The sequence below is a fragment of the Eumetopias jubatus genome, unplaced genomic scaffold (assembly GCF_037043125.1).
Source record: "Eumetopias jubatus isolate StellerSeaLion01/CBP00866 unplaced genomic scaffold, mEumJub1_p1.0 scaffold_2, whole genome shotgun sequence".
Lineage (NCBI taxonomy): Eukaryota > Metazoa > Chordata > Mammalia > Carnivora > Otariidae > Eumetopias > Eumetopias jubatus.
The window spans coordinates 122,506,446-122,520,428 of NW_028274808.1; the positions used below are offsets into that span (position 1 = coordinate 122,506,446).

General features: G+C 35.6%; 1 protein-coding gene across 1 annotated transcript in view; it reads left to right on the forward strand.

Annotated features, from left to right (window-relative positions):
• The window catches only part of STPG2 (sperm tail PG-rich repeat containing 2), a 517,945-nt gene that overhangs the window by 103,766 nt on the left and 400,196 nt on the right, over positions 1–13,983 (forward strand). The window contains exon 7 of the mRNA XM_088020218.1: positions 8,888–8,995. Within this exon, the coding sequence (XP_087876344.1) occupies positions 8,888–8,995 (108 nt within the window). The remainder of the gene's footprint in view (positions 1–8,887; positions 8,996–13,983) is intronic.

A 13,983-nucleotide genomic window follows, 5' to 3' on the forward strand; every position in this document is an offset into this window, starting at 1 on the left:
TGGAAAATGGAATAATCATCAGCGTTGCCAAAATATTCAGTCTAGTTGAAGAGTATGGTAAATGATTGAAAAATTGTTAGAATAAAGTCTAGGATTAGAATGATTCATTAATTCATATGGGCCATTAAAAAATTAATGATATTAAGACTGATAAAATTAAAATAATAAAATATATAATATAATCTAAAAGAATCACATAAATCTTGCATAATACTCTAAGCCCTTTCTTTATATAATTTTCCCAGAAACCACATTTAGTTTCATGGCTTTAGGTACCACCTATTTGTACTGATCATTTCCAAATATACAGATTGCTTGCAGTATGTATTGACACCCTGAACTCTCCACTGAGCTCCTGTCTTCTATGAATTACTGTCCATATGACATCTCTACCTTGACGTTTTATAACAACTACAAAACTAACATTTCAAAATTGAACTTGTCTTTCTTTCAGTCCTGCTCTAACTTCTGTTTTCTCTATCAGACAAGTGCTTATATTCATTAGCCAGGACTGTGTCACATGGCCACCCCTCTCTGGCAGAAGGCGGTGGAAAGGGAGGGTGGAAATTGGGATTGTGGTAGCAACCAGTAGTATCTATCTCATCTGCTTACAAGCTCTGTTGCTTTGGAAATAATTTCTTTGTGGCCCAGTTTTCTTGTTTTGAACTGAAGTAATGCCTGACAAATAGTAGGTGCTTAGTAAATATCAGTTGTTGTTTCTCTCATCTTTTGCTGCATAACCAGTCACCCTAAAATGTAATGTCTAAAACAACAACAATATAACAACAAAAGAACAATTTGTTATTTTTCATGATTGCACTAATAGTGGCACATAGGGCTGGATTGCCAAAGGAGACTCAGGGCCCAAAAGGACAATCCTTAAATGTAAGTTTATTGCAGGAAAAAAAAAACCCATAAATAGCAACAACTTTAAAGTAAGAATATTCTTTGTATTTAAAGGCTACAAGGGTTCCAGAGAGATCAGAGTGAGCTCTAATTGTCTTCCTTCTCTAAGGCCACACCATGGCATGCATTATGCATTATGTCTTGATAATAGACACATGCATGAACAGCTCAGAATCTGGGAGCACAAATGGAGTCTGTCCACGGTTTCTTGTACTCTGCTGGCCACATACGATAGTTTGCTGCATAACCCGTACCAACAGTAAAGCCCTCCAGGAGTCTCACCGAGGCCAGGTGCAAATCATCAATGTCCTTGTTATCAATGAACAAAGCTAACAAGCTGATACAAACCACTCTGAAACTCATGGGAGCCATAATTGCAAAGCAAGACTATTAGTCAGTTTCATACCTTGACCAGGGATCAGTGCCTTATAGATACTTTAGTAAAACAACATACTAATTCCAGGCCTATTGGAATTAACCTTCACAAGTACAATGATTCTCTGGTTTTACTGGGCTCAGTTGCCTAGTTTTTCTAATCCATATGATATTAGCTGGAGTCACTAATCTGGTTGCATTCTAGAATATATAAAGTAGGGCATGTTCCTATAATAGGTTAATACATATTTTTTCTATCATTTTTGTTACAATGTCTGCAATATTGATCTTTTGTAATACTCCTCAGGGGAAAAAAAAAAGAGGGCCTTTGTAGTTACTCGTAACTTAGTTTTTGCCCCTACTAGTTGTGTTTAAAGCTAAGTTATTAAATCTCTGTGGATCTTATTTTCCCTATGGGGCAAACTTCAGTAATGTTGTCCATCTTGCAGGATTTTTAAGGATTAAAGATAACCTAAGAATATAGCAAGTATGGTGCCTGCCACACAGTGGTGCTCAGTAAATATAGGGAATTAATGTTTCTTCATTTTGTTTGGAAGAAGGATCAAAGATAGGAGAACAAAAAGCGCTACCTAAGAAAGTGTTGATTGCGGAAGTCAGAGTTTTATAGACTAAGAAATGCCTCTAAACTACAATAAAACCTTTCTGTGATACCTAGATGTATGCTAGTAAAAAGATCTTCAGTACCTCCCCATCCCCCCATATACCCTTTGTGCAATGTCCTAGCATTATAGCATGGATATATGTGGATAAACTTTAGAACGAGGCCACTTCCAAAATTATACTGGCAGAACAGGCAACAATTAAATTAGATGTGAAACTAAAGTATAGAAACAAATGAAAATGTTAAAATCTTAACATTAGACTTCTCTGTGGATTATACCAAACCTTGTTTGGTAACCATTATAATTTTGTCATTTTTAGTATTTTTTGAGTTCTATATTAGAATAATCAGTTTAAGTCCATGGCATAGTTTCAGGTACTATATGCATACTATTATGTTCTGTGCAAATATGAGAGATCTTGCAAACTATCTTCAGTATTTCAAAGAGAGATGCAGAAATATCAAGAGTTATGGGTGGTATTCATCAGTCTATCTTTATAGTCCCATCTATTCAGTTAGTATTATTGAACTATTATTTGTCAGAAGTGTAAAGTTGACTTTTTCCTTCTCAAAATTACCATCAGCACAACTCTTAGACTTGGTGGGTACCATTGTTATATTTTCTGCTACATTTCTATCTTCATAAAATATATTTTTTAGTTTTGTAGAATGGGATAGACAGACTTCTGTTTGAACAAGGTAGATTGAATCTGTGCTTATATCTTAGGTTCCTCCCTCCATTAGTTTGCTAGGAATGTTATAACTGAGTACCACAGACTGGGAGACGTAAACAGAAGAAATTTATTTTCTCACAGTTCTGGAGGCTAGAAGTCTGAGATCAAGGTGTTGGCAGTGATTTCTTCTGAGACCTCTGTCCTTGGCTTGTAAATGGCTATCTTCTTTTTGTGTCTTCACATGGCCTTTCCTCTGTGCACACTCATGTCTATGTTCAAAATTCCTTTTCTTATGAAGACACCAGTCATACAGAATTAGGGCCCACCCTAAAAACCTTATTTTAACTTAATTATATCTTTAAAGACTTTATCTCCAAATACAATTATATTCTGAAGTACTGGGGGTTAAGACTTCAAAATATGAATTTTGGAGAGATACAGTTTGGCCCATAACACTCCCAAAGCCCCACTAAAATTAATAAGTAAAAGAATAAGGAAGGTACAATACTACAAACAGAAAAAGAATGGGAGAGGAGATGATAATGGATAAAAGATGTCTTCGGTTTTCAAATATGGAAAGCTGATGGATAAATGTGAAATAGTAGAATAGAGAAAGCTGTTAAGTAAATATCTTCAGAGAGGAATGCCAACAAGAAAGCTAGTTCACCTTACAGTACCTTCAAAAAGCCCAGGAATATCAATTACTTTGGAGGTGGCAGGTGGGACTGAAAACAGCAGGACTGGTGATAATCTGGATAGGAAGCACAATCTCTTATAGCTAGGTGACTTCCTCATCCCCACTCCAGGAGAAGATGTGAGGTCTGTTGGTGGAGAAATCCAATGAGATAGTCTCTGGACTTAGGGACACTGAGAGAAGAGAGGAAAGGGATGAAATGATGTAACAAAAATGGAGGGTATTCCTAGACTCCAGATAAAAAGAATTAGAGCTCCTTGGAGAGATGCCTAATTCCAGCTCTGGAGCAGGAATTATATCTGAAGAACCTGAAGCATCTTGTCATACCAGAAAGTAAGGGAGCTATGAAAGGCTACTGGGGGTCATGTCAAAAGGACATTGGGGCTCATTTAAATAAGTTCCCACCAGCCGAAGATGGGATAATTTCAGTATCAAAGAGCAACACAAATATATTTAATCCATGAGTTTAAAATTAGAATTTTAAAAACTCATTGATTGGTATTGGAAGATGCAAGAATCTGCTTGGTATTTTGAAACTGGTAAATAAAAGGGAAAAAACCCCAAGTATTTATCTTGCTTTTCCTATGTGAACTATACCTTAGGGTAACTAAACAATTGTTGAGAGAAGGCTCTCTTTACAGAAGCATTTCAGTTACAGAAGTATTTCAGGCAACAAATAAGAAAGAATTGTGGAATTATATTATCATTTTGGAGCCCCTACTAAATTACTGCATCCAGTCAGTAATCATTAATGGCTGCTGATGTTGCAGAATGGAAAGAATCAGCTATTATATATGCCTCCTGGTGGAAGTATACAGTGCCACCTATGAAGTAATCTTGAAAAAAAATTGAATTAGAATCTGACCAAGCCCTTATATCAAACTGCTGGTTTACAGAAGTATGAGGGACAGGAGACATAGATATTCAGTCAAAAAAATACAAACTGTGGGAAATGCTCAAAAATTGGACAAAAACTTAGCTTTTTCATCAAATAAAATGAAAGAAAAAATAAAGTGATAGAGAAGAAAACTATAGATTATAAGAGACTTAAAAACATTGACCCCTGCTAAGTATGGGCTTTAATTGGGTTCTGATTCAGATAAACATATAGATGAAAAGTATAAATATTTATCACATAAATTTATGGGACAGTCACAAAAATTGGAACAGAATAAATAAGGAATCAAATCATTGTTGCTTTTTTTTTAAGATAGAAAAATGGTTTTGTGTTTATGTTAAAGAGTCCCTTATTTTTTGGAAATACATGCTGAATGAAGTTTGTATTGATAAAATTATGATATTTTGGATTTGCCTCTACATCATTGGAGTGAGAATTGGGGAAGTTGGGAGGATTCGGAAACAAATTTGGACATGAGTTGAGAATTATTAACCCTGGGTGGTGGGTATAGGGAAATTTCTTACACTATTCTCTATGTTTTTTTTGCATGTTTTTAATTTTTCCTAATTAAAAATAAGTCAAGAAGAAAATGGAGGGTGTAAATGAAAGTTTATACATAGAATGGAAGAGAGTTCCAGGTACCTTTCCCTACTCACCTAATTTGTCAGCCAGACTTGAGAAAAAGACTGACATTTTGGGGCCTACTAATGCAAAGACTGATTTATGATTCCACCACAGCATAATGAAGTCCAATAGGTTTCAAGTCAAATCTATCCATATATGGATTTTTCAACCAACTCTTTTAGTGGCTCACTCTTAAATCTGAATGGGGAGAAAGAGATCACCAGATATTTGAGGAAATCTTCCAATGCGAAACACAGAGAAAGACAAACAAAAAACCCCTAATCAATAAAACTCCAAGAAAAAAGACAATAAAGAGAACAGAATTATAAATAAAATTATAATTAATATCCTTGGAAAGATGGAGGGTAATGCAAGTGTGAATAAAGATTTAGAGAATTAGAAAATTAAAAATATGCTTGCAGAAGTTAAAATTATAGAATGTGAGCTGAAAGATATACCTGGTAACCTGGTCTCACTGTAGTCCTTATTTACATGAAGGGGACTCTCAAACTCTAGGAAACCATGGTAGTTACAGAACTTTTGGAAACTGATTGCACTTGGATGAGGCCTAGCAATGTGAGTTTTAAACCAATTTAGGTCTCTATCCTGACTGCACATTAGAATCAACCAAAAAGCTTTAAATTAAAAGAAAAGAAGCACCTGGGTCTCATTGCCATTGGCTTTAATTTGGATAAGGTGGAATGAGTCATTGTTATTTTTATAAGTTCCTCAGATGATTGTCATGTACAGTTTGGGTTTAGAACCACTAATCTAGTGTCAACTTCTCAAAAGCAGACCCCCATGCCTTATTTATTCCTATATACCAGTGCTTTGCACATGGTAAACTTTTAGTATTTTTTTTTTAAGATTTTATTTATTTATTTGACAGAGAGAGACAGTGAGAGCAGGAACACAAGCAGGGGGAGTGGGAGAGGGAGAAGCAGGCTTCCCGCTGAGCAGGGAGCCCGATGTGGGACTCGATCCCAGGACCCTGGGATCATGACCTGAGCCGAAGGCAGACGCTTAATGACTGAGACACCCAGGCGCCCAACTTTTAGTATTTTTAATGAAAAAAATAATCATCATTGATGGTGACTCCAAGGTAGAGGAGTGAAGGTAAAATCGTGTGGTTTCCCCTAGTCCTCCTAACACTTGTATGCCATCCGATCATCAAATGGATAATTATACCCCGGTTTTTATTTGAAGCAAGAGGCCCATTTTATTAGGTTACACATGAAAAGATGCCATAAACAACCTGCTTCAGTAATCTTTAACCTTTGTTCCCAAAGCAGAATACTCCTAAGATCTAGGCCTTCTTCCTTGGGAATGTATGTGTTTAGCAGAAGATGCTGTAATAGTGACCTCTTTTGGACTAAGCTGTGGTTCTTTATTATGCATGAGAATCATCTGTGAGGCCTGTTAAAAGTGTAGATTCCTCTACCCAACAAGATTCTGATCCACTAGATCTCAAATGAGACACTCTGGGGGAGGGGGGCTATGTATTTAATAGGTTGATATTAATGCAGGTGGTCTGTTGATAACAATTTGAAAAAGCAGGATAAACATAGCATTTTCAGCCTGTGCCTAGGGTTTGGTCTTCTCAAAGCCTTTCCACCTTTGCATTGTCATAAATGGAGACTTGTCTTGAGTGGTGATTGTCTTCTATTTTTAAAAAAATTTTAATTGGCTTACTATATCCTAAGCTTAACTTTTTAGAAGCCCAATGGTACTGTTATATCTTACTTTAGTGGAAAAAAAAAGTTCAGTAACATTAGGAACTTTTTGAAAAAACAGTAAAAAAGGAAAAAGAAGTACTCATTAAAGAGGTCAAGATTTCATTTCTGCTTTAATGCAAAATAGTTCCCAAGACTAGATTCACTTATCTAATTATTCAGTCTTTTCCCTGTGATCCATAGTAATGGCCACTTACTGTGGCCATAACTGTTCATAACAGTAGGAAGGTTATCTCAGTTTGTCAGTAGCTGAGTATTTTTTACCAAGCCTGCCTATACGGAGAAGATGGATATAGCATATCTGTAAAGTTCAAGAAAATAGATTAATATTGTGTATTTGAAGCTATGCTCTTTATATTTCTATATTTGATTTGTAGCTCATAGGTTTTTATAAACACAGAATTCTGTAGAAGTTTCTTTAATTCTAAACCTAACTTATTTTAAGTTCATAGATTTAAAAAGTCTTACATGCCACAGCCAAAAGTGCATCTATTCTACCAATCACCAAATAATGGCATAGATTTGTTCATTTGAGACAAGATAACATGGACCTTTGCATAAAATTTTAGAATCAAACCTATTAATACGAAAAGGTACTTACATATAAGAATTTCTCCTAAATAAAAATTTCCCAAGTATTATTATTATTGTTGTTAAATATAAATTAAATATGTGGGCTTTAAGATATTTTACTATTATTAGAAGTGGCTAATGTTCTTATTTGAAGCCACATTATTTCCCAGAGGAACATATCCCCAAATCCATTAGATGGTCAGTGAAAATGTGGGATTCAATGCATGCATTCGTGCATTCATGCATTCATCCATTTTTTTTGGCAAATATTTACTGAGCACCTACTATGCTCCACATACTCCTCTGTACTCTAAAGATACAGTAGCAAATAAAACAATAACTGCCCTGTTGGAGCTTACAACATAGCAGAAAATTATATTTTGGGTAGTAAAAAATGATAAGGTTAAAAAATAGGTAGGAAAGGGGTGGGAATTATTTGGAGGAGGCAGTTAAATTTTAGATTGGGTGGCCTGGAAGTGACTAATTAATAAGGTAACATTGAATAGTGACATTACTGAAATGAAGGAGTGAGCCGTGGAGCTATTTAGGAGAACATCCCAGATGGAGTGCAAAGGTCCTCAGGTTGATATATGCCTGATCTTTGTGATAAATGGAGTGAATGGAAATGTGAGAGTAATAGGAGATTAGGTTAGACTGGTGATAGTGTGTCTGGGGGTGAAATTCACACCATATTAAGGACTTTGATTTTTGTTTAGAGTGAGATTGCAAGGCATTGGATGGATTTGAGAAGGCAAGTGGTGCAGTCTAGCTGGATCCATCACTAGCTGCTATGTTGAAAATAGACTGAAGGAGGACAAGGGTGGAAGCAGAGGGGCAGTCAGGAAGATTTCACAGTAATCCTGGTGAAAGATGGAGGCTTGGATCAGAGTGGTGTGTGTGAAGGTGGAGAGAAAAGCTTGGTTTTGGACATATAATAATGATAGAGATGACAGAATTTGCTGAGGGAATTTTATTATACACCCAAGTATGTAATTCATAAATTAAGGAATAATTCTTTTAACTATAGAAAAGTAGAGGAGGTATAGATGAAACAGAAGATTTGAAACTTTTTTATGCTATGAAAGATACTCTATCAAGGTAATTAAAGTATTTGATGATTAATATTTAGCACTTCTTGGTATATTTTTAAATAGCACTTGTATATATTTGATAAATATATATAATACATGTGTTTAAATTCTTGATATGTATTTATAAATATAAAGTTAAGTATGTTTAACTAAGATAATAAAAGTCAATCCCAGTATTTACTGAATTAATTTTTATCTATTGTAAAGTATCTGGTTAAAACTTAATGTCTTACATTTTTTAACATTTTATTTGAAATAAAATATATCCTGAAGCTTATTTGTTGGAAACAAAGTAGCCTATTGACTAACAGAAATTTGAAAAGACAGTGAAATATTTTCTTAGAGAAGATTTTGTTGTATACATTTAAATAGAAGAAATATAGAAGCCACCTTTATTCCTTGTAATGTTTAATTATGTGAAGTAGAAAATTTTTTCTGTGCTCTATCAATAGAGGGCAGCAAAGTTTCAAGTAGTGTGTTTTCAGGTTCCTAGGAAGCTTTGCTAAGGAAAATTTTTTTGTTGTTTCTCTTACGAAGTTTGTTCTGGCTTGCCTTTTACTGAAGTGCTTTGGTAATACCATATAGGAATTTGCTTAAAAATCCTGTAGCTTTGGTTCATATATTTAGCCAACTGTTCCCTTAGGTACTATAGATGCTTTCTTAATGAGAACATGTATTTTTCCTTTCTGTAATTTAGGGAGTACCAGGGCCTGGAAAATATGACATTAAAAGTCAATTTCAGAAGGCTGAAAGTATGATACCAAGTGTAAATGATGCATCACCTGCTTTTCTTTCTCAATCCCAGGTACTGTTCTACAGTCATTTTCATACATAAAGCATAATAGATACAATGTGAAGCCAGCAACAAATCTGATGGTGTTTAGGGAGATCATAAAAAGAAAAGTGATATGTAAGCAAATTGGAAACAGACATGGATGGGGCAAATCATATTGCCAAAAAATATGGCTAAAATGAAATAAGATTATAATATTAACAAGCAAAGGTGAATATTTGAATTGAAACCATCTATTAAACATTTTAAATTTGTATATGTGAACGTTCAGTTTACCTTATAACAGATTTAGTCTGAGTTTTAAAATATACTCTGCCAGTGAATATGTAGAGTATTAACATGTAATCTTTAAGGACATGCATATTTTTCAGAGAAGGTTCTGAAGGCTCTCTGTGGAGGGTGGGGATAGATCATATCTACAACTGCAACTAGGGTCTTTATTTGTGATGCAAGAGTCTATTTCACAGTAATTGTATCACATTCTCCAGGGTATACACCAAGGCAACTTGAAGGTATCTAAGATATTTCCATGGCAGTTTAATACCAGCCAACTTTTATAATGTGGCAGCCTCTAGATCAAAGTAGTTGCAGTATTTATCCAACTATAGTACATACAGCTCTGATTAATTTATCTTAACTCAGGAAGGTTATTAACTTTCAGATGACTACAAGTTACTACTTTGGTTTCATTGTACTTAAGAGGCACCTCCTTGGAGACAAGGAGATGGATTGCAGGTATATTTTTGGAGACATAACTGAAATGACTTTTTAACTGGTTAGATGTTGTGCTGAGGGACTGGGAAGAATTAGGAATGAATACCAGGTGTCTGCCTTGAGCGACTTGATAGTACTGAAGGTACTACACAAAACAGATGTGTGAGAACAGGATGTTGTGTGTGTGTCCTTGATTTTTTAAAAATACCATTTTTTATAACTAGAACCCTCACTTCTTATGCTGTTTCTATTCCTCTAACACGTAGTCCTTATTTGATATCACTTGGCACCAATTACAAAACTTTAAATATATTTTCAGAAATGGAAAAGAATATGATATCAATTTTGTTTAAGGGGATGATGAAGAAAACAATAATGGGTCTGGGGTGAAAGATACGGAAGAATTAAAACCAACAGGACCGCCTGCTAGGGGTAGTGTTAGTGGTTGGTTGAATATGAATGTATATATTTAATGACTGATAGAGAAAGCAATAATGCAATTAACAAGGTAGATTTAGAACACATAATTTTTGGTTTATAGAAACAGTCATTTTTCTGGGATACTTATTTTAATTATTGATTTAAGGAGTTACTTGGTATTTTATCTAAATGCATTGAATTTCCTTAGGTCTTCAACTATTATTTTTTATTTTATTTTATTTTTTGCTTTTCTTTTTTTACTATGTTATGTTAATCACCATACATTACATCATTAGTTTTTGATGTAATGTTCCATGATTCATTGTTTGCGTATAACACCCAGTGCTCCATGCAGAACGTGCCCTCCTTAATACCCATCACCAGGCTAACCCGTCCCCCCAACCCCCTCTCCTCTAGAACCCTCAGTTTGTTTCTCAGAGCCCATAGTCTCTCATGGTTCGTCTCCCCCTCCGATGTCCCCCTCATTAGTTTTTAAAACATAAGACTTCTTTTACAGCAATGGTACTCAATCTTGCTGTGTATTAGAAACACCTGGGGAATTTTACCACTCAGGTGCCTTCTTTTTTCCAGAGACTGATTCAATTCATCCAGCATAGGGCCCAGAAATCAGCATTCCTTTTGTATAAGAAAGAAAGGAAAGTGAGAAACATACATATAATGCTGCAATAAACTGAAGGGTGCATATATCTTTTCAAGTTAGTGTCTTTGTTTTCCCTGGGTAAATACCCAGTAGTGGAATTGCTGGACCATATGGCTAATTTTATTTTTAATTTTTTGAGGAACCTCCACACTGTTTTCCACAGTAGCTGCACCAATTTACATTCCCACCAACAGTGCACAAGGATTCCTTTTTTCTCCACATCCTCACAAACACATTATTTCTTGTCTTTTGATTCTAGCCATTCTGGTTGGTGTAAGTTTGTGATTTTTGATTTGCATTTCCCTGATGATTAGTGATGTTGAACATCTTTTCTTGTGTCTGTTTGGCATTTGTCTTTGGAAAAATGTCTATTTGGGAATTTTTATTGCAGCATTATTTGCAATAGCCAAGATATGGAGGCAACCCAAGTGTCCATCAATAGATGAATGGATAAAGAGGTGGTATGTGTGTGTATATGCACACACAGGCACACACAGACACACATAAACATACAGACACACACACACCACACTGGACTATTACTCAACCATAAAAAATAATGAGATCTTGCCATTTGCAATGACATGAATGGACATAGAGGGTGTAATGCTAAGAGAAATAAGTCAGACAGAGAAAGATAAACACCATATGATTTCATTCATATGTGGAATTTAAGAAACAAAACAAATGAACTAACAAGGAAAAAAAAGAGACAAACAACAACCTCCCCCGCCCCCAGACTCTTAAATATGGAGAATAAGCTTGTGGTTGCTAGAGGGGAGGTGGGTGGGAGGATGGATGAAATAAAGGAGATTAAGAATATACTTATTGTGATGAGCACTGAGTAATATATAGAATTATACAACCCTTATATTGTACACCTGAAACTAATATAACACTGTATGTTTATTAAACTTCAAACAACAACATGGAAAAGAAAAACACAAAACATTCACACAACTACTTATTTTTATATAAACACATAAAGGATAAACCAGAAAACAATGAAGTTGATTACCTACAAGGGATGTAAAGAGATGGAATGGAAGTGCTGGTATGCTGCAGTTAGTTCATTTTTATTGGCTTGCAGGAACCGACTGTTAATTTTTCCAGTTTTGCATGTTGGTTGATGTTATAATGGTAGCATGAGATTAGCCACATGGTAGTGTGACTAATAATTTCTATACCATGAAAATAAGCAAATGTTTCAAATTTGGACTATTTTCCTCCAGTGGTGCAGCATCCATGGGGTGGAAAGGAAATGAAGGGAGTAGCATGTCTTTGAGTATACTTTTTAAAAAAATTTTTTATTTTATTAAGTTATGTTAGTCACCATACAATACATCATTAGTTTTTGATGTGGTGATCCACGATCCATTGTTTTCGTATAACACCCAGTGCTCCATGTAGTACGTGCCCTCCTTTAATACCCATCACCGGGCTAACCAATCCCCCTTCCCCCTTACCCTCTAAAACCCTGTTTGTTTCTCAGAGTCCATAGCCTCTCATGGTTCATCTCTCCCTCCGACTCCCCCCTCCTTCATTTTTCCCTTCCTTCTCCTAATATCCTCTGTGCTATTCCTCATGTTCCACAAATAAGTGAAACCATATGATAATTGACTCTCTCTGCTTGACTTATTTCACTTAGCATAATCTCCTCCAGTCCCATCCATGCCAGTGCAAAAGTTGGGTATTCATCCTTTCTGATGGCTGAGTAATATTCCATTGTATATATGGACCACATCTTCTTTATCCATTCATCTGTTGAAGGGCATCTCGGCTCCTTCCACAGTTTGGCTATTGCGCACATTGCTGCTATGAACATTGGGGTGCATATGGCCCTTCTTTTCACTACATCTGTGTCTTTGGGGTAAATACCCAGGAGTGTAATTGCTGGGTCATAGGGTAGCTCTATTTTTAATTTTTTGAGGAACCTCCACAGTGTTTTCCAAGGTGGCTGTACCAACTTGCATTCCCACCAACAAGGTAAGAAGGTTCCCCTTTCTCCACAACCTCTCCAACATTTGTTGTTTCTTGCCCTGTCAATTTTTGCCATTCTAACTGGTATAAGGTGGTATCTCAATGTGGTTTTGATTCGAATTTCCCTGATGGCTAATGATGATGACCATTTTTTCATGTGTCTGTTAGACATTTGTATGTCTTCTTCAGAGAACTGTCTCTTCATGTCTTCTGCCCATTTTTTTACTTGATTATTTGTTTTTTGGGTTTTGAGTTTGAAAAGTTCTTTATAGATCTTGGATACCAGCCCTTTATCTGTAGTGTCATTTGCAAATATCTTCTCCCATTCTGTGGGTTGCCTCTGTTTTGTTGACTATTTCCTTTGCTGTGCAGAAGCTTCTTATCTTGATGAAGTCCCAAAAATTTTGCTTTTGTTTCACTAGCTTTTGTTTTATTTCGCTTTTGTTTCACTAGCTTTTGGAGATGTATCTTGAAAGAAGTTGCTGTGGCCGATGTCAAAGAGGTCACTGCCTATGTTCTCCTCTAGGATTTTGATGGATTCCTCTCTCACATTGAGGTCTTTCATCCATTTTGTTTATCTTTGTGTATGGTGTTAGAGAATGGTCAAGTTTCATTCTTCTGTATATAGCTGTCCAATTTTCCCAGCACCATTTATTGAAGAGACTGTCTTTTTTCCATTGCATGTTTTTTCCTGCTTTGTTGAAGATTATTTGACCATAGAGTTGAGGGTCCATATCTGGGCTCTCTATTCTGTTCCATTGGTCTATATCTCTGTTTATGTGCCAGTACCATGCTGTCTTGGTGATCACTGCTTTGTAATATAGCTTGAAATCGGGCAACTTGATGCCCCCAGCTTTGTTTTTCTTTTTCATTTCCTTGGCGATTTGGGATCTTTTCTGATTCCATACAAATTTTAGGATTGTTTGTTCCAGCACTTTGAAAAATGTCATTGGAATTTTGATCGGGATGGCATTGAAGGTATAGATTGCTCTGGGTAGCATAGACATTTTAACAATATTTATTCTTCCAATCCATGAGCATGGAATGTTTTTCCATATTTTTGTGTCTTATTCAATTTCTTTCATGGGTGTTCTGTAGTTCCTAGAGTATAGATCCTTTACTTCTTTGGTTAGGTTTATTCCGAGGTATTTAAGGTTTTTGGTGCTATTGTAAATGGAATTGATTCTCTAATTTCTCCTTCTACATATGCATTGTTAATGTATAA